This window comes from Mangifera indica, chromosome 3 (assembly GCF_011075055.1).
Source record: "Mangifera indica cultivar Alphonso chromosome 3, CATAS_Mindica_2.1, whole genome shotgun sequence".
In the NCBI taxonomy this organism is placed as follows: domain Eukaryota; kingdom Viridiplantae; phylum Streptophyta; class Magnoliopsida; order Sapindales; family Anacardiaceae; genus Mangifera; species Mangifera indica.
The window spans coordinates 6736957-6756617 of record NC_058139.1 but is presented as its reverse complement, the minus strand read 5'-3'; the positions used below and the strand labels follow the sequence as shown (position 1 = coordinate 6756617).

Below are 19661 nucleotides of genomic sequence, written 5' to 3'. Positions count from 1 at the left end.
CTAAAATATAAGAAAGTAGTCATTTCATTCAAGTATGGATAGAAAATATCATTGACTTTGAAATTACACTAGAATAAAAATACAATGGACATGACATAAACTTAGTATAATTTCAACCATTCAAAAGCTTATATGAATGGTTGAAAAATAGCATGAAACAAAATTCTTGAAAACCCTAAATATTTATCTATATATTTGACATTTTCAAGTATGTGAAAAGTTTTATAAACAATTAAATGCTAGATAATTAATTACATAAAGAAAATGAAACAACTTGGGAAGGTGTGACTTGGGAAGTAGAATAAGAAGAAGCATTTTTGTCCAATAATAGTAAATATTCATAAAAGCATTTTTTCCTTTCCAAAACCAGCCAAAGTAATTAATTCCTACAAAAAACGTACAAGTCAAAAAGAGTTGGAAAATTTTGGTCACTGTAAACAAAAATCTTGAAATTGAAACTCACTTTCTACAAAAGAGAGTGAGTTAGTGTTTTCTTTTAAGGAGAGAGCGTGCTGGGTAAACCCAAATCGAGGTGAATGCGGGGTATCAACCAGACCATCCCACAAAACAGCCAAACTAGCAAGAAACTGGTAAATGCTTTTACCCTTTTTTGTCTTCACTTGTTGTTCCCGTTGTGCATTCTGCCTTGGCAGTCTAGTGCGGCGGTCACCCCTCACTCCCACCCGACAACTGCCTGCAGCTGGCTACTTGTCAGTCACCTCACCCCCCCTCTACAGCAATAATAAATTTCGTCCCTGGAATTTCCATACAACTTCTTTGCTAGCTTCGGTAGAATATGAAAATTTCCACCTTTGCTTTGTCTTGTCATCCATGCTTCCGAACAGTCACTGCAAACAGTGCTTTTGCTATTTTTTTAACTCTTGACTTTTTTCTCTCTCTTCCTCGGGAATGGGAGTATGCTATTGAAGTATGGTGTAGGGAAGGAAGTAATAGTGAAGCGCCCGGGAAACAAGGCAAAAGACTGTGTGACAGGTGGAGATTATTTGGGGCGCATGTAGCACACATGACGCACTGGGCAATTGTTTGTTTTTGTCTTCTTGTTGAGGGATGAATGCAGTTAGATATTTACTGAAAAGTTTTGAAGTTTATTTTTAGGGTTTTAATGATGATAATGGTGGTAATAGTAAACTTTTGAATAGGGTTTATGATGGTTTATTTGGAGACCTGAAACTGACTCAGTCAGGGTTTTGAAGCACAAAAATATTGGTGCGTCATTGTGTTTTCACTCACCATTTCTACATTATTGGATCATCATCAAATAATGTTTTCATATTTGGCTTTTGATAATTTAGAGACATAATGCTTCTCCTTTTTTCGCCTTATTATATTTCTTAGAGACCATATGTTACAATGATTTTTAGTAAGCTTATATAAATGTATACAATCATTCATTTTGCTATTTTTGGTTGTAAATAATATTTAAGCTTTTCACTAATTATCAAAGTTTAATAATGAGATACGAATCGAATTGGGTTTTACTTACATAACTATTTGAAAACAAAAATTAGCATAAAAGGGAGGATGATATGCATTAGTTTATGTTAGATATGTGTCCATATGATATTAATATAATTTTTAATAGAAACCGTACAGAGCCTGCTCTCAACATAATCAAATAGGGTGATGGGTTAAAATTAGATTAATTTTTATCTCTGAGAAAGCATGGTATTTTGTTTCATACATAAAATTCTCGAAATCCACAGTCCAGAGCATGCCCAATTTCCACTGACGTAACCCACCTACATCATGTGTACAATATTAATTTACTATTCCAAATAAGATGGAACCGAAATTTGAATTAATTATCCATTGATATAAACTAATCACAACAAATTAATGGCGGAATGAAACAACAAAGCAAAATTAACAAAATCGAAGGATCCCACAAACAAAATGAGTAAATAAATGGGAAAAAAATAATTTTTTTTAGATGGAAAATAGTCATTTGGTCATCTACTTATTTGAAAGAGAACAAAAATTGAGTGGAGGAAGCATGCTTTGGACTGACGTATGCAAGGACTAATCATTGAGAAATGAACCTAGAAATATGTTTAATTTTATTTATAAGAAAACAAAAAAACTTTTGAAGGCGATTAAACCCATGTAAAAAGTGCTTAATTATGTTTAACCTACATTCCATAATCATGCTTTCAGCTCCCGTGGTTATTTGCTATAGCCATCGTATTTTTATTGCCTGAAGAAAACAATTCTTTCTAACTTTGTCTAGAAATTCCAAGTGCTGGGAAAGAGTTCCCTTTCTTCCATTGCCTCTAAAGCTGCAATATTAATAATGTGTTATGTTTAATTATGTCACATAAACTTGTTTAATCATTAATTAATTAATTTTCAATTGATTCTATTAAAAAGTAATGAGGTCATGAGGGACGTTTTGTTACACGACAATAGAGGGAATAAGGACTCGCTGCTCGAGATAGCGACTTTAATTAATTTTATGTCTAATAATTTTCTAATTTTAGAATTATTTGCTTATAGTTTTGCTAACTAACATTAATTATGAACTTGAGCACATAATCAGTTCATTTGGTCGAAAGCTTATCATGACTTATTCTAGAGCAATATATAATTAGTGTGTCACAATGTTGTAATAACAATACTCAAAGATAGATACTTAAAAATGTGATTATAAGTTACGAGGTTTGTTAGTTTTGTCCTTATTTTTATTGTCATTTTGTCTTTTAACAAGATAAATTGAAACGATGATCGAGTGTTTGTTATGGATACACAAATTTCTCTATTTTTTAATATATTTTTGTATAACCAAAAAAAAAAAAAGGTCCAACATATAATAAAAATGTTATTGCTATATTATTCATTATTATGGATACAATTTGAAAATTCTTTTTGAGAACTAAAAACTAAAGCAAAATATAAATATTATGAAAGAACTTCTGCGAGCTTTTTTGTCAACAATCAAACACAGGCAAAAACTAAAACTATTTTACAAAAAACTTTTAGTTACAGTTTTATATTAGAGTTAGGTATGAGCAAAATCTATCAGATGGATGATAAGCATAAGTGACAATATCATATGACTGGATTAAATTTTGATAAATTTTTTAAGACAAAAAATGTCATTTAATTTTAATAAAACAAAAGTTATTACTGTTTTTTTTTTTTACCTGTTTTATAAAAATTTTAAAGCATAAAGACAAGAAATAGAGTCTTAGTGGGATCGTTTGGCCTTTAAATATCTTCCCACTCTGAAACCACAGAATCAGTAAAACTGATTCTGAGATGTCATTTATTGAAGAAACAGTATGGAATTCAGGTAAGTAGTGTCATATCAATATCAGTGAGTTAATTAATTGAAACTCTGGCCCAAGGGGATTGACATCTTTTTGAATGATAATCTTCGGATCAGTGTATCTTTCCCCTTTTCTTTTCTCTCTCTCTCTCTTTTTTAAATATATTTCAGTTTTGCATTCTTTCTTCTGAGAGTCTACTGTTTCTGGAATCTCACACATTCCTACCGTTGTTTTAAATCCAAGTTATGTTTTCGGGGCGGAGGAAAAATAAATGAGAATGAATTATTTCGCAATATATTGTCCATAGGGGTGGCTTGACTAATAAAGAGATTAGACTCCAAGATAAAGAGTTTAAGTCCAAGTCTCTCTATATTATACTAAAAAAGTACTTGTGAAAAAATATATGAGGTATATTCATTTCGCACCCTTTTGTATTCAAGAGTTTGATGATTTGATGACTTAACAAGTTTTTTGTATTCACGTTGTTGTATCTGTAATATTATTACTACTAATAATCAGTGTCTCTCACGAAGTTGAACAAGATGCAGCTGCCAGAATTTGCCCACCAAAACCAATGGCAACAACATAGCTTCAATTGTTGAAAGCCATTTTCTGTTTGTGAAGCTCAGTTGGTAACTTTACATCAGTCGCCAAGCCAATGGCTTCCAAAAATCTTACCAAGTACCAAGTCATGTCGACTTGCCACCATTCCAGGCCATGTCGAGCTGCGTACTCGAATGCATGGTGGTTGTTATGCCAACCTTCTCCGAATGAAAGCAATGCCACCCACCTATATAAACAAAACAAAATTAGTATTTCTCAGTAAATAATACTTAATGCAATTAGCTCTTCAAGCTAAATAGAATTACGTAAATGGGCTGCTGAGGAAAGTTTGTATAATACCAATTGTTCCTGGACAAGTCTCCAGTGTTCCATGCTTGCTTACCCCATACATGGCAAGCTGAGTTCACAAGCCAAGTTATGTGATACACCCACACAATCCTCACACCCTGCAATGCCAAGACGTTGATGCATTATGTCTAATTCTCTGTACGAAATCTGAGTTTCACTTTCAAATGAAAATGTGAAAAGCATGAAATTCTCACTCTTGCCTCATGGTTCCATGTTCTCTCGAGAAAAAAGGGGTACCCTTGTACTCACGTTTAAAATGGATAAGACTTTCAACCAGTAATGGCTTCAAACTTCCAATTGATTACGTGTGAACAAGTCAAACTCCATTTTTTCTTCACTATATTGTGAAAGAATGAAAATACCCACTTGACATACATCATGAAGGCCCTAAACCTTTGAATGGTAGGCAGTGAACTCAAGGGAGAAGGCCCACATGGCTTAATCAGTGGCTGAAGTTTTAGACTATTAAACTCAGTTTACGTGACAACCATGGATTTCACCCCATTAAGAACTACTGGAATATCTAATGGTTAGGGAAGAGGTAACTCCAAACGCTTTATTAATTCTCCAATGAGGCCATAATATGATTAAAAGATCAAATTTATAGAGTCACAATGAACAGATTGAGCATGAAACAGAGCCTCTAAAATAAAAGTTTTCTTACCATTCCCCAAACAATGAGGGGAAAACCTCCCAATGCATAGAGCAAAACTCCAAGTGCAATTGGATGAAGAACATATGAGCTTCTCAGAAATCTGTAGAAAGGCTGCTTCTCTAAATCCCTAACATTGCTTGGTCCTCCACACTGCAAATGCACCGGTTAAATAAACCAGAGAATTAAAAAAAAAAAAAAAGAAATTGATAATTTAGTATCTGGGAGAATGATTGATACCTTTTCAATTAACAAATTGGTATAAAAAAGCCAACTCATGTGACTAAACCAAAACCCTTCAAGGGGGCTGTGAGGATCTCTTTCTGAATCACAAAACTGGTGGTGATACCTATGTGTCCTCACCCAATCAATTGGGTTCCCCTGAAACCATCAAAATTCAGAAAACATGAACTTTTAGGCCAAGAATCATTTACAAGATCATATAAAACAAATTTTCTTTTTCTTTTTCAAAAACAACCCGCCTGAAGGGCTTGAACTCCACAATAAGCAAACAGGTACTCGAGCCATTTGGGCAACCTAAAACTTCTATGAGAAAGATTTCTATGGAATGAAAGAGTGATGCCCAGAAGTCCTGTAATGACATAGAGTCCAAAAGCAACCCAAAAAGCACTCCAATTGAAATAAAATGGTGCAAAAACACTAAGCAAATGCATTGCCAAAACGGCACCAGCAGTGATTATATCTAATGAGTTCCATTTCCTCCCAAAAAAGACCCTTCTTTTCCTCTTTACCACCACATCTGACAACAAAATTCTCCCCAAATTTCCCACTTCTGGTTCTGGCTCTGGCTCTGTTGATTCCACTGAAGCTGCATTGACAATTGCAAACAAATTCTTTTTGCTACAATGACAAACACGAGGTACAAAACTGGTGTGTATTTTCTTGCTTTTAAAATTAGAATGGCTAAAATTTAATGCTCTATTATTGTTCGGAGACATTTTTGCAAGACAGAGAGTTGTAAAGGTGAAAGATTTAGGCTTTGTTGATGACGTTATCAAAGCCATGGAAAGAGAGAGCGGTTCCTCTTTCCCTGTGGGTGTTTTTGATAATACAAATACGTGTTTTTGTGGGATTTTTATATGCATGCGATGATGTGATGAAGCGTTTGTGACTTGTGTTTTCTTACGAGAGTTCAGAATCTTGTGTTACTGTCAACATATCATATCTATGGGGCCGAACTTTTCCCACCAGAACTTTAATATCTTTTATCCTTTAAATTTGAAAAGTTTATTTGCCCACCTATTATTCACTTTCATCAATAAAAATCATTCAATCGTCTTATAAATTATTAATTTATTATTTTCAGAAAGTTTTCTATAGTTTTGGTGGTGCAATTAAATTGCAAGCTAATTTGAGTTGAAAAGGGTATAATTTTTATGTTAAGGATATTTTTATAATTTTAAAAAATGACATATTAGTAGTTAACATTTGTATTAAGTGTTTATAGTAATTTAATAATTTATAAAAAAGAATAAACTAGTAATTAAAAGTAAAATAAAAAATTTTCATTAAAGAAAATGGATGACAAATGGGCAAATATAGATTTCATTTTTTAATCAAAGTTCTGGTTGGAATTAGTCATGCTGTCAAAACTAGTGTTCTTTTGTTAAAAATTGTGTTCAGATCACATGAACTGAAAAAATCCAGATTTTTTTGTTTCAAAAGATAAGCTTTCTTTTGGCCTTTTTCTCTCTTAATTAAATCTGTAGAGATATTTTTGCATTATTTTGTTGTGTATGTGGTTGCTTATCCTATATATATAAGCAAGCTCCTTATATCTTTCTCCACAAAGAGCCTTTTACTTGGAAGTTGAAGCAGCACAAAAAGTGTGATAAATGGCTGCAACAACTGGGTCAATCTTTACGTCTTCAACACAATTCTTTTCAGGCACGAGGTCGGTTTCTTGTAGTAATGCAACTAGTCCACCTATTTCAAGCACCCTTGGTGAGTCTTTTTAACTTTTGCCTTTTTGATAGTTTCTTTAGTTGCTGACTGTTTGTAGGGCTTCTGCAACTGGATAGACTACATTAATTTTTTTGTCCTAACTGATATAGTGCAAATTTTGTTATACAGAAGATTAAATATTTCTCCTGTAGTAATTTAACTTGAAATTTTGGAATTCAATTGTTGGATTTTGATGAATTTGGTGACATGTAATCCTAAATTTCTGATAATAGGGACTTTCTTCTACCTGTAATAATAAGAATTAGTGGGACAATTTTACAGTAACGATTTATATTAAAAGTCATACAGGCTAATGTGTTATGGAAAAGCTTTGGAAATTGATTAATGGATCTATGATTTTGGTTAAAAGTTTGGATAAGGTCATTGGATTTTGCTGATTGGAAATTATGCAGTTTTCTGATAAAGGATACATTCACAATAAGCTAAGAGAAAATGTCACGATGGGACTCAAGACATAAGTAGTGAAAATCTGCATTTGTGATGTTTTATTTATTTGCTCTGGACGTAAAAGAGAAAAGGTTGTTCTTAATAGGAATAGAATTTGAAAAGATTGCAACTTTATGACTGAAAATGCATAACAGTTGAATTTTTTTTTTCTGAAGCAGGTAGTAGCTTTACTGGTTCTTCGGTGCGGCAGAGTTCTTCAAAGAACAGGAAATTAGTCAAGATTACTGGAAAAGTGAGTGCTGCTGCTACAACCATTGCAACCACTCCCTATGAAGAAATTAAAGAGTGCGAGTTCACTTCTGATCTTTAGTGTTTCATTATCTGATGTGATTAGTTATGGCAGACCATCTCTGGAGATTTGTTTCATATCCTGATATTCTATGTACACCAATTGAACCTTACTTGTAATTTGTATACTGCTCTATTTAGGTATACACGTCCCAGCTGGGCTATGTTTGAACTCGGGAGGGCTCCTGTATATTGGAAAACCATGAATGGTCTTCCCCCAATGGCTGTAAGTTTGGCATTGCCACTGACTCTGAATTTTATTTTATTTTATTTTGCTTTTTTCTATTCAAATTATAATGCATTACAAATGTTCAACAGGGTGAGAAATTGAAGCTTTTCTACAACCCAATTGCAACTAAACTTGCTCCAAATGAGGATTTTGGTATTGGTTTTAATGGTAATTTCTAGACTGTGCTGTCAAATTAATCAAATCAATTTTGCTTTATGCAGAATTTTGAGGTACAAATTTGGTCAGCGCAAAACAGAAAATGTATTGATGCTCAGAAATTCACCCATGTCATTATTTAGGAAAAAATAATTCATTTTGTTCCATCACAACGAAAGTTCAACCTCTGGTTCTCTGTTTAAGCTGCCAGCAGAATAGAATACCAGCAGTAGTGTTTATTCTGCTATATAATATGTTTAAACCTTTAGAATAGAATTATGCATTAGAAATGAGCGAGGTGATTTTCCTGGTAGCTGAGCTAATACATTGTTGATTGAGTTGTCTCATTTAATATTTGGACAGCCTTTTCCTTTTTTATTTATTTTAGGTCAGACTTTTTAGAGCATAATTCTTCCAGTAAATGGCCCCTTTATGACGGGAGTTTAACTTACATTTGTTGAATACTTTCATCTAAGTTCACTCTCATATATATAACTGCTGCAAACTAGTGAAATATATGATTAGATGATGTACAGTGCAATATATATGGGAAATTTCTTCATAATTGTCATTATCTTTGAAGTTTGGTCATGGTTTAAGGGGCAATTTTAGCTTTGTGACTCTATTACTTGCCATACATTGTGGGGTAAAGAGTCAAACTGAATGGCCTAGGCTGTTTTGCAGAATACCTTTATGACCACATCGTAGTTGATTCCATTTGATGTATATACCTTTGCAGGAGGTTTCAATCAGCCCTTTATGTGTGGAGGTGAACCAAGGATGATGCTTAGGAAAACTCGCGGCAAAAATGACTCCCCATTATTTACCATCCAAATATGCGTACCAAAGCATGGTGGGTGCCGCTGCACAAAGATTTACCTTCTTGATATTTTGTCTCCTAATGAACTTTTTTACTTTTTGCAGCACTGAACTTAATCTTCTCATTCACAAACGGTGTCGATTGGGATGGTCCTTACAGAATACCATTCCTAGTTCCTAGAGCTTGGAGAAATAAACCATTTAGTTTTTTTAATCAGGTAACAAGATATGCATGATGCTGTTTGACTTCTATATCTCTGGCTTGACGAAATTGTAATGCTACTTCAAACCACACTTGACTTAAAGCTTCTATTAAGATAGGATGGCATGTTGAAACTATAATTTATATCAGGGTCTGGCAGAGGAGTTGAGTAAAGAAGGTGCCTGTGACAGAGCAATTTTTCCTGACTCAGACATTGTGGTCGATAGATGTGCACTGATCGGTAATTTGACTGTCGAAGGGGTAAGCAAACTCAACATTCGAATAGTTCTTCTCTTCGAAATCAAGTCATACATGATATGACCTGAATATGATTGCAGGGTGATAGATGCGATCTGAACCTCGTTCTAGGATGCATGGATACCAGCTCTCCCCTGTATGACCCACTTGCCAATGTAGATGATGGATCTTGCCCGATCGATAGCGATTTGGAGGACTAATTTCACCCTATCTGTACCCTTTCAATTGCTTTTGCAAGGACGCAAACAACTTCACAAAAATTGCACATTGCAATTGAGGTATATGGAGCTTGTTCAGTTCTGTTTGTAAATTCTCAAAAGATGTAATGGTTCAAGGTAATTGTATTGAACAAGAAAATACCCCTAGTTAAATCAACAAGAAACAATCAATCATGTTTCATGAAAAAAGGATCGACTAAAAAGAGGAATTCAAAATCCCACTTCCATGCTTTAAATGTTGAAATAAACAGTGTCTTTAATGTTAAAAAATATTAACCTTCAGAAGTGGAAAAAGATAATTCTAGTACACACATTTAAGTCGTTTAAAATGTCCAATAAAAAGAAACGACATCAATGAAGATGGCATCAACGCGGATTCACGTTTTCCTCAAATTATTATAGCTTTTTAAGATGCAGTCTTGTAATTCACATGCAAGTTGCAACCAAATAAATACGTGAAAGCCAGACGAAAGAACATGGACCCATCACGAAGAAATGTAAATTAGTCTTTGAAGGGTAAATCACGTTTTCTGAAGTTTTAAAAACGATTATCACGCAAACCAGACTCAATATTTCGAAAATGAATATTTAGCCTTTAAGAATTTAAAACTTACAAATAAACCCCACCACCCAAAATTGGTTTAATAACAAGAAGCTTTTATATTAATCTGTAATCTTGCTTTCTTTTGTTTAATCTCTCTTTCCCCTTTCTCTGGTTGTTCATTGTAAAGGCACTCACTCAACTCTAAAACAAAGTTTATATAATAGTGGTTGACAACACTCGTTTGATTATCAATAAGGAGCCATTTGATTTAACGCTCAAAATTCAGCGTCTCCGGCTGAATCGCTTCTCATTTGGTAAAAATCTCTTTATCAAAAATTAATATAAGCCTCACAATATCAAGAAATCCACAATAAGATAATAATTTAGTCTTCTTTGTTTAAACAAATAATATAATGATATTTAAATGTGGTCGGAAAGTTCAATGCAAAAGCAAAAGAGAATTTAATAATTTTTAATCTTTGTCGTATGGAAAGATACAATGAATGACATTATTTGGTTAACATGCTGTGATGCGCGTGTATAAATCCTACCCTCTGATCTCCATCTTGTCAGCTCCTAATGTTATTGATTTAGAGAAGCCTCTTTAGCAGCAACAAGTGGTTCTCTTTTGGACATACTTTCCGGCCAAAGAATCAAATAAAATTCCGGCACCAACACCGACAACCAAATCTATTGTATAATGTCCCCTTGTACTCAACAACCTTATTACTTGAAGAACATTAAGTGTATCAAAAATCCACGCCAGTTCCCATCGTTGCATCCTTCGCATGTCTAATGATGCAATCACTGATCCAGCTACATGCCCTGAGAAAAACAGGAAGAAAGACACATTCCCTACCGGAAAATCGACGCCGGAACCCAGAAATCCCTAAACAACAACAACAAGTAGACTAAGTCAATATATTAGTGGCATAGAATTTTCTACTTCATTCCAAGTGGTAGCTCCCACTTGACTACCATTTCTTTGAATTTTCTTTTCAACCAACAAGTCTAAGATTGAATTTTCCAAAACACAGATATTTACTTTTAATGTGCAGATTAAAGATTGTTAATTTGGCCAACCTGGGGCAAAGGAAGCTGAGTTGAATAACCAAGAATGCCGCGGCAAGTGAACATGAATAGTGCCGAGATTGTTGCTCTCGGTCTTCCCTCTACCAACCAACTCCATAATATATAGGCCGTTTGCATCCCCACAAACACCTACTTTACCCAATCGAAATACAGCTTCAGAATTTTAAGTTAAAAATAACAAAAATTGAAAAGAAACCGACATTGCATGTGCACTGCATTCATCAATGCCCCTATTCCAAACCTCCAACTTTTAGTCTGAAAAATCGACTCAACAAATGATAATGGAGGATTAACGTAATATTAAATTTATTACATTAACGATAAGTTGAATGAAACGCACCGTGTTCAGAGCTGCCAACAAAGTGTTTAGCTCAGGCCACGACGCCAGAACGCTATGCAATGACTTCGTCGCCACGAAACCTAGATCGAACGGCGGTGAATAAGCCGGGACCATACGGAGCGTGTACTCCACGGCCATGAAGAACAGCAAACCTGCTGCGAACACACATGGTATCCAATGGTATCTGGCCACGTGGACCACATCCTTCATACTCCAGCTCATGAACGAAGCTTTTCTTAAAACCTCACGACCACTAAAAATGCTCATCGTTTTCTTCTGCGAAACGACTTCACGATCTCCGTCAAGGCCGTTCACGTGATTGTTGATGTTAGTGTTATTGTTAGCAGCTCGGCGAGTGAGCTCAGAAGAACGGTTGTGAAGCGCGATGGTGGTGGTGACGGCGGCGGTGTCAGTGGCCATGGAGAGGAATGGTGGGGAAGAGAGACATGAGAGGAGTCTCGGTGATGATATAAATGGTGCTGATGACGGATTTTACAAAGAGGTGTCTGGGTGGGTGGGTGGGAAATTGATCAAAATGGAGGGGTTTTTTTAGTGCGAAAATGGTGAAGTGCGGCAATCAATTTTACTCGGCGCTTTAATAGTAAGACACGCCTGTTTTTAAACAAGAATAAAAAACAAACGCCTCCTCCGGTACTATCTTAAAAAACTACTGCATCACATGCTGCATCAAGAAAAAGGCAAAAACATAATTTTTGCATACCTTTTTTTCACTTTTTTTTTTTTTACAAATATATAAAAAAAACATTATGGAAATATAACTCAACCTCGTAAACCCTTATTTTTCTATTTCAATCCTTACCTTTCGAGATATTTATTATATGATTGATGCGGTTGAATTTAGAAATGCTTGTGAAGAACGTAGGTTGAAACAAAAAAGCAATGGTCCTAGTGTCATGTGGGAAATTTATTAAAAGACACGGGTAATCCTAGAGGTACATAACGATTGATGGATGATATATACTTTTAATAAATAAATTCATTAGACAAGATTTAAAAAAAAAAATACGATTGCTTTCTATCCACATAAAAACTAAAATGCCAGCCAATTAATTAAGCAATAAATGCCGCTAAGATAGGCAGTTGAATTAAAGGGTATATGGTTAACGGGTCCGATCCATCTATGCCAGTTACTTAAATTTAAGTGAGAATTACTCAAACTTCCCACCAAATTAATCAATACATAGATGGCAAGTAATTGTCAAATCAATCATCTATTGATTATTTGAAAGTTGTTTTAGCAGATTTAAGTTATAATCATCTTTCGAATCCGTTGTCGGTTTCACTTAACAAGTTAAATTCCATGCCAACGACAATCCAGTGGGTTCCATAACAATTTCCTAACGATAGTTTGAAGTGAAATTGAGACCCCAGTTTTGCCAACCCCTGTTACACCTTAGTTATTATGTTTCTTCACGAATGCTTGTAGGACTTGTAAAGTCTCACGAATTTCAGGCCTCTAATTGTGTGGGATTTTGCCTGATTTTTATGGGCCTGGGCTGGATTTGTCTCAACCTGAAAAGCCTGTTAGTGGCCCGTATAACTTCAAAGTATCCTCACTGTATTTTTTCTATGAGAATTAGTACGATAGCCTCCATTACAAAAATAATATATTTTTTTTACAGTAATTTAACATATTAGTATTTTTAAAGAGAGTTACAAAAACAAAACAAAAAAAAACCTTTCTTTTGTTCAATTTAAGATCAACTATCGATATGGGATATTATATTTTATAAATTTAGAAAAAAGAAAAAAAAAAACTTCTCTTTTCAATATGAAATGTTTAACAATAAAATAACACTTGGTCAACTAAAATGATCGCAGCAGTTGCCTTAATAAAAAAAAATTAGTAAAACAGATTAGAGAGAAATGTAAAGTAACACTGGTGAATCTTTCAAGGGAATGTTTGCACATGCTACATTACAGAAGTAAAAGGCCAAAGGATTATTTCCCACTCAAATTTTATCTTAATCTAAAAATCATATCTACGACAAATAAAAAATCTAAATACATATCCATACACTAACTTCTGTTATAATTTTTCATTAGAAACAAAGATAAAATCATTATTTTATTCTTAAATCATAAAAATTTATATTATTTTCCTATCTTAATTTAGAAATTAATAATTTTTCCTTATTATTAAACGTAGAAAAACTGCATTTCCCCCCAAGGATAATTTCTTCCATCTCCAATGACCAATCTTCCCACTATCTTCTTCTCCCTCGACCAATGTTTCCACCTGATCAATTTTGTCAAAGGAAGACAAATTGTCTTCGTTTCTTTGGCTGATGAAGACTTTGACGAAATTGGTATGGTGAATGTTGATTGTCAGAGAAGAAGTTGGTGGGAATGTCGGTCGATGACAAAAATGATATCTGGTTGCTAAAGATGGAAGAAAACCCTCGTTGGGAGAGAAATATTGTTTTTTAAGATTTAATTTTAAAAAATTATAAGTTTTTTAAATTAAAAAAATGATAAAATATTTATAATTTAGAGTTAATAATAAAATAAAGATTTAAATTTTTATTCTAATAAAAAATTAATTTATAAATAAATATGTAAATTTTTCAAACGGTGTGAATATAATTTTAAAATTACTCTAAATCGTGTGGAAAATAGTCGTTTGCCCAGAGTGAAATTCTTATTCCCTGTCAAGAGAGTCAGTTGAATTCCGATCCTTGTTCTGACAGTTAAGATGTCCAATAATGGAATTATTATTGTCATTGAGTACTTGCAGCTTTTTACTATAATTCTACTGTTTCCTTTTGGATTCTTCTTTTGGGACATGCCTTATTTATTTATTTGGTTGATGCAAACAATAATAATGAACCCAATTGGACTTTCGATCCCATCTTTGTTTTGAAGGATCTCATTTACTTGCTGCAATAAACATCGATGATTTTTTAAATTAAAAGAGGTAAATATGTATTTGAATTTCCACAAATAATTTTAAATAGGTTTAGTTTATTAATTTATTTTTGTTTTTAATAAGTGTAGAGAAACTTAATTTTCTTATTGAATTGTTGTTTTGACTTATTGATAACAATTGAGTTGAAGTTGACAATCACACCGACCTACCACATCATAGAAGTCCCCTCCACTTGTTTGGGCGGTTACATGCTTCCATAGCTACTTACTTTTTTAATCAAAATTCCTCATAATTAAATTTAATTAAAATGTAAATAATCTCAATAATTGAGTTGAGCCCAATCAAAATAAAATAGTTGCATTGAAACTATTCATTCCACCCATTTTTATATTATTATAATTATAATAATAATAAAATTACTATTATATAAGTAAAAATAAAAAAGAGGGCTAAAATTATGAGTTGTTTAATTGTCGCAGCTTGTTACATCAAAAGAAATATACCCACTAAATTAAACTAAACTATAATGTCAAGACAAATTATGGAAAGCTTGTGAATTATTAAATGTGAAAATCTGGTTTCAGAAGGTATTTGTCGTGTTGGAACATTTGTCGCAAACATACAAGCCAAAGTGGTGATGGTAAAATATCAATGTTACGGTGGAACTATACAGGGACGGTAACATGGTCGTGTACAGTACTGAAGACGGTGACAAAATCAGCGGCAATATAATAGTATAAAAATTTGAACTTGAAGACGGGCAGCAAGTGGAGCCGGTTGGTTTAGTATGGAAAGACTTTGAGCTTCCCTTTCTGTTTTATTTGAATTCAATCAAATATTTTAACAAACATCTCTCTGTCTGAGTCTCGTTTTCTTCTTCTTCTTCTTCTTCTTTGTCTTCTTCCATTGATATAATTATAATATTAACAACATAATACGATAAAAAATAGAAATGCGTTTGCGTTACGTTTGGTGTCTCTTCTCCGCCCGCTTAATTACTGGCATCATCAACTGATACGCAGAAAAAAGTTATACCATCAACGAGAGGGAACTGGGTTTTGGTTGGTGTGAGCTCAAATGACGTTTCTCTCTATCTTTTGTTGTGCCAAGCCTTCGGATTGGTAATGTTTTTGTTGTTGTTTTGATTGATTTCGGAGTGTTTTCTGTTCCGGGTTTGGTTTAGATTTTAGAAATTATTATATGATTTTGAATAATGTTGTCTATTTTTTTACTATTTATTCATTCATTTGAAAGAACAATTATTGTATTTTAACATAACTAGCTGATTTAGTTTGGTAATCGATACTTTGTTTAAGTTGTCGAATAGAGGGTAATCTTTATTGTGTATTATGTTTTTTAATTATGAGTTGGTGCTTTGAATAATGGAGATTGATTTATTATAGGAGTGTCAGGGAAGAGAAAGAGCCAAAATGGAGGATTTTTTCGCTGACGGAATTACATTCTGCCACGAACAATTTCAACTACGATAACAAGCTTGGAGAAGGAGGATTTGGAAGTGTTTACTGGGGTCAGCTTTGGGATGGATCACAAGTAATGATCACTTTTCAGTTTCCATTTGTTTCTGGGTTACAATATTGTTACAGTTCAAGTTTATAATTTTTGTTATGCTGGACTTTTCTTATGAATTTACACAGTACTGGTTACTTGATTGTGTGGAACTGACCTTTTTGCCCAGGGACAAGTGGTAGGCCTGTATAGTACTTGTTTTCTTGAAATTATTTAAGTTTAGAGAACAGTTAGCATGAAATTTATACTCGGTGGTAGCTTCAATCAATATGAATTATTTAGACTTCAGAATTATTTTCATATTACAGAAAAACGAAGTTTTGTTAATGAGGCAAATTTGTTCTCTTTCAAAACAGCGTCCTAAAGCTTATCTAGTTGATAGTATATATGCTATAGGAAAGGGATTGAGCTAGATATCAAGATTGATTACCTCACCACAAACATCAAGGATGCCAAGTTTTCTTTAGCTTCATCTTGAAGGAATTAAGTTGACACAACCAGATACAGAGGGTTGCCTTTCTTGATTCAGCATGTTTCCATGACATCATACAATCATTGTTGTTGTAGAACCACGTATGTCTAAAAGCTTGAATAGCAATTCTTTGTTAAGAGCCTACTATTGCTAGTAACATGTGTCCTGTTGGAAATTCAAATTTCTTGACCAGTCACGTGCTGAAGGGCAAGAGAGATGGCATGTATCTTGAGGTTGAACCATACTTAAAACCTCTCTTCCGAGACCATACTTTGATGGGACCTGTCCTCTTTCTTATGGCCTCTAAATGCTGGGCTTGCATTTGTAATTTCATAATAGTAGTTTTCAGTACCCTTTCTTTATATTGCTTCTTCTCAGTATTATTGTTGCAAAACTTTGAAGATTAGAGTTATTTTCACACTTTTGTATCAACATTTTTCTTAGCATCATTTGAGACTTTAGCCTTAGCTAGGCAACTATCTCTCTCTCTCTCTCTCAGTCTCTGTCTGTGTTTTAAGTGGTGATGAACAGAGCACTGTTAAAGTGCCATTTCCGATAAGATAATATACTGCCCAAAAACTGTATTAACAGCAAACCCAATAGATGAAATTAATCTCATTCCAGGTTTTGGCACGTGCATGTGTAGGCTTGGCACTCGTTTAACATATAATTTTTCAAAAGAAATCATATAATTGAGTTAACAATGTTTATTTTCATACTGGATCTTTTGTTTCTCAAGTGAGTTGTCATGGCGATTGATTACCAGGAGGATATGGAGTTTGAGTTGTTATATAGAGATATGAAATATTTATGGGATATTGTTAGGGTATCCTCATTCTGATAAAATATTAGAAAGTGCCGCTTAGGCATAGCTGCATGATCGAGGTTTGGTCTAGAAACAATTTTCACTCCAACATTTCATGAATGCCTAGTACCCTTGATTTACTTACCTTAATTGTAATGCAAATTTGATGACACGAATCTTCTAATTTCTTCAATAGGCTTTAGCAAATAGATTGAGCTGAAGTCAACTTACATGAAAATTCTGGAACAGAAAGGAACTTTGGTAAACATTTTGCTTTTTGTAACCAAAAATTTGAGCATTCTTGAGCTGCCTTTAAGCTGATGAACCTGAGCATGCTGACAATTCAGCAGAATTCAGCTGAACATGCAGTAAGTTTTCTAGGAGATTGTTAATGCTATCAAACCCTACCAAAATAATGATTATGTTGTTTAAGATTAGCTTTGTTGGTTCTCCCTATCGGACCTCATTTTCCCTCGAACATGCAAACAAGAAGAATGCAAATGCTCTCTATAACCCACAATTCAGTTAAACTCTGTGCGCATGTGTATGTGCATGCGTAAGTTAGACTAATGTTATACTGTATCAGATAAATTGCTATATTCTTTTTAATTGGAGATGACTTTATGTTATCATCCATCAGATAACTTTTGAAAGAAATTGCGAGTTTGCAAATAACGTAATAAATATTATGAACATTTATTCGCAGATTGCAGTTAAGAGATTAAAAGTCTGGAGCAACAAAGCAGATATGGAATTTGCTGTTGAGGTCGAGATACTGGCACGAGCTCGGCACAAGAATCTGCTGAGTTTACTTGGGTACTGTGCCGAAGGACAAGAGCGCCTGATTGTATATGACTACATGCCAAATTTGAGCTTGCTCTCTCATCTTCGTGGACAACATTCATCAGAATGCCTTCTTGATTGGAACAGAAGGATGAATATTGCTATAGGTTCTGCCGAGGGAATTGCGTAAGTATTGATCCAGCTTCTGTCTCCGTTAATTTGATTATCACATACACTAACCTCTCCGTTTTGATTGATCTAGCTATCTTCACCACCATGCTACCCCACATATAATCCATAGAGACATCAAAGCTAGCAATGTGTTGCTGGATGCTGATTTTCAGGCTCAGGTTGCTGATTTTGGTTTTGCTAAGCTGATCCCAGATGGTGCAACACACGTGACTACAAGAGTTAAGGGTACCCTTGGCTACCTTGCCCCCGAATATGCTATGTTAGGAAAAGCATCAGAGAGTTGTGATGTATACAGCTTTGGCATTCTTTTGCTTGAGCTGGCCAGCGGCAAGAAACCCCTTGAAAAACTAAGTTCTGCCTTGAAACGCACAATTACAGAGTGGGCATTGCCACTGGCTTGCCAGAAGAAGTTCAACGAGCTGGCAGATCCAAGGTTGAATGGGAAGTTTGTAGTGGAAGAGTTGAAAAGAGTCATCCTTGTTTCACTCATATGTGCTCACAGTCGACCTGAGAAAAGACCCACCATGCTTGAGGCATTGGAGTTACTAAAGGGAGAATCAAAAGAGAAGTTGGCTGAGCTAGAAAATGATGACCTGTTCAACAGCCCTCAACCTGCAGATTATAACGATGGGACAGCAGTTCCTGAAGTTAGCCCAGACTCGATATCAGAAGAGGAGATTGAACCTGAAAAGGCTCAAAATAGCTAAGTAACGGACACAAAAATGTGAAATTCGATCATTGGCTTGCCAGGTTTTTTGTACTAGAAGGCAAAGGTTTGATAGGAGTGGTGTGAAAGTAAGATTTGTTTGTTTCCATTTAATGTAAATGAATGGCAGAAAACTGTTTCTTGTGTTCATTGGGTGGTGTTTTAAATGCTGATATGGAAGCTGGTGTGTATAGCCATAGCTCATAAACTTACCTTTATTCATTCTCACTGCAATTTTTATGCAATGTTTAAAAGAGAACGTGTTGTTGCGGCCTCGAGTAGTCTGATTTTTATGGTTTTCAAATTTGAGAGGAACCTCTCTATATTTTATCAATGGAAGTTTGAGTGAGAAAAGCAAGGTATGGAAGCTTATTTAATTTCTAAACTTACCTCTGTTTATTTTAATTGTTTTTTTTTTTTAATTTTCAATAAATGCCTCCTATGATCCTATCCTATTTCTCTTTTCAATTCCGAAACCTCCTGGATGGCTAAAATGCTTCACTATTTAATTTTGAAGTGCAATTAAAACATTGCTTTACGTATGTCATCAATCAATTATAATAGAACAATATCATGCACACTCACTTTGAGTAAACAATTATATATATACTTATATATATCATCACATGATTGAATGTTATTTTATTTTTAATTCAAAATCATTCAATCATGTAATAATACTCATAAATATATACATATTTGTGTATTTAAAATAGATACACATAGTTTTATTGATTATAATAAGGTGAAAAGATTTCTTGTATTGGCAGCTGGGATGTAAAGCATAATCTTGTTCATGTACTTCCTATGGCTTAATACCTCTATAATCCAAGACACAACATGGCTCGCTGCACTT

At 34.2% G+C, this 19661-nt stretch overlaps 4 protein-coding genes across 5 annotated transcripts; 2 read left to right on the top strand and 2 right to left on the bottom strand.

Annotated features, from left to right (window-relative positions):
* Positions 1-3605: 3605 nt before the first annotated feature.
* LOC123212269 (palmitoyl-monogalactosyldiacylglycerol delta-7 desaturase, chloroplastic-like) lies at positions 3606-5896 on the bottom strand. The gene is made up of 5 exons (XM_044631361.1): positions 5334-5896; positions 5092-5232; positions 4864-5004; positions 4191-4297; positions 3606-4077 (listed from the first exon to the last, which is right to left on the bottom strand). The coding sequence occupies exons 1-5, from the start codon at positions 5874-5876 to the stop codon at positions 3879-3881; spliced, it is 1131 nt and encodes a 376-aa protein (XP_044487296.1). The 5' UTR covers positions 5877-5896; the 3' UTR covers positions 3606-3878.
* A 709-nt stretch (positions 5897-6605) lies between these two features.
* On the top strand, positions 6606-9593 carry LOC123210568 (protein POST-ILLUMINATION CHLOROPHYLL FLUORESCENCE INCREASE, chloroplastic). 2 transcript variants are annotated; one of them, XM_044629008.1, is made up of 8 exons: positions 6606-6816; positions 7440-7569; positions 7714-7798; positions 7891-7969; positions 8697-8810; positions 8882-8994; positions 9129-9239; positions 9317-9593. In XM_044629008.1, the coding sequence occupies exons 1-8, from the start codon at positions 6708-6710 to the stop codon at positions 9434-9436; spliced, it is 861 nt and encodes a 286-aa protein (XP_044484943.1). In that variant the 5' UTR covers positions 6606-6707; the 3' UTR covers positions 9437-9593. The 2 variants fall into 2 exon arrangements, with proteins under 2 accessions (XP_044484943.1, XP_044484944.1); XM_044629009.1 differs by having other exon boundaries at positions 6620-6816; positions 7443-7569.
* An 843-nt stretch (positions 9594-10436) lies between these two features.
* LOC123210369 (phosphatidylcholine:diacylglycerol cholinephosphotransferase 1-like) lies at positions 10437-12185 on the bottom strand. Its single transcript, XM_044628689.1, has 3 exons — positions 11431-12185; positions 11082-11219; positions 10437-10887 (listed from the first exon to the last, which is right to left on the bottom strand). The coding sequence occupies exons 1-3, from the start codon at positions 11848-11850 to the stop codon at positions 10603-10605; spliced, it is 843 nt and encodes a 280-aa protein (XP_044484624.1). The 5' UTR covers positions 11851-12185; the 3' UTR covers positions 10437-10602.
* A 2769-nt stretch (positions 12186-14954) lies between these two features.
* On the top strand, positions 14955-18955 carry LOC123211926 (PTI1-like tyrosine-protein kinase At3g15890). Its single transcript, XM_044630905.1, has 4 exons — positions 14955-15441; positions 15724-15871; positions 17831-18093; positions 18170-18955. The coding sequence occupies exons 1-4, from the start codon at positions 15398-15400 to the stop codon at positions 18804-18806; spliced, it is 1092 nt and encodes a 363-aa protein (XP_044486840.1). The 5' UTR covers positions 14955-15397; the 3' UTR covers positions 18807-18955.
* The last annotated feature ends 706 nt before the right edge of the window (positions 18956-19661 follow it).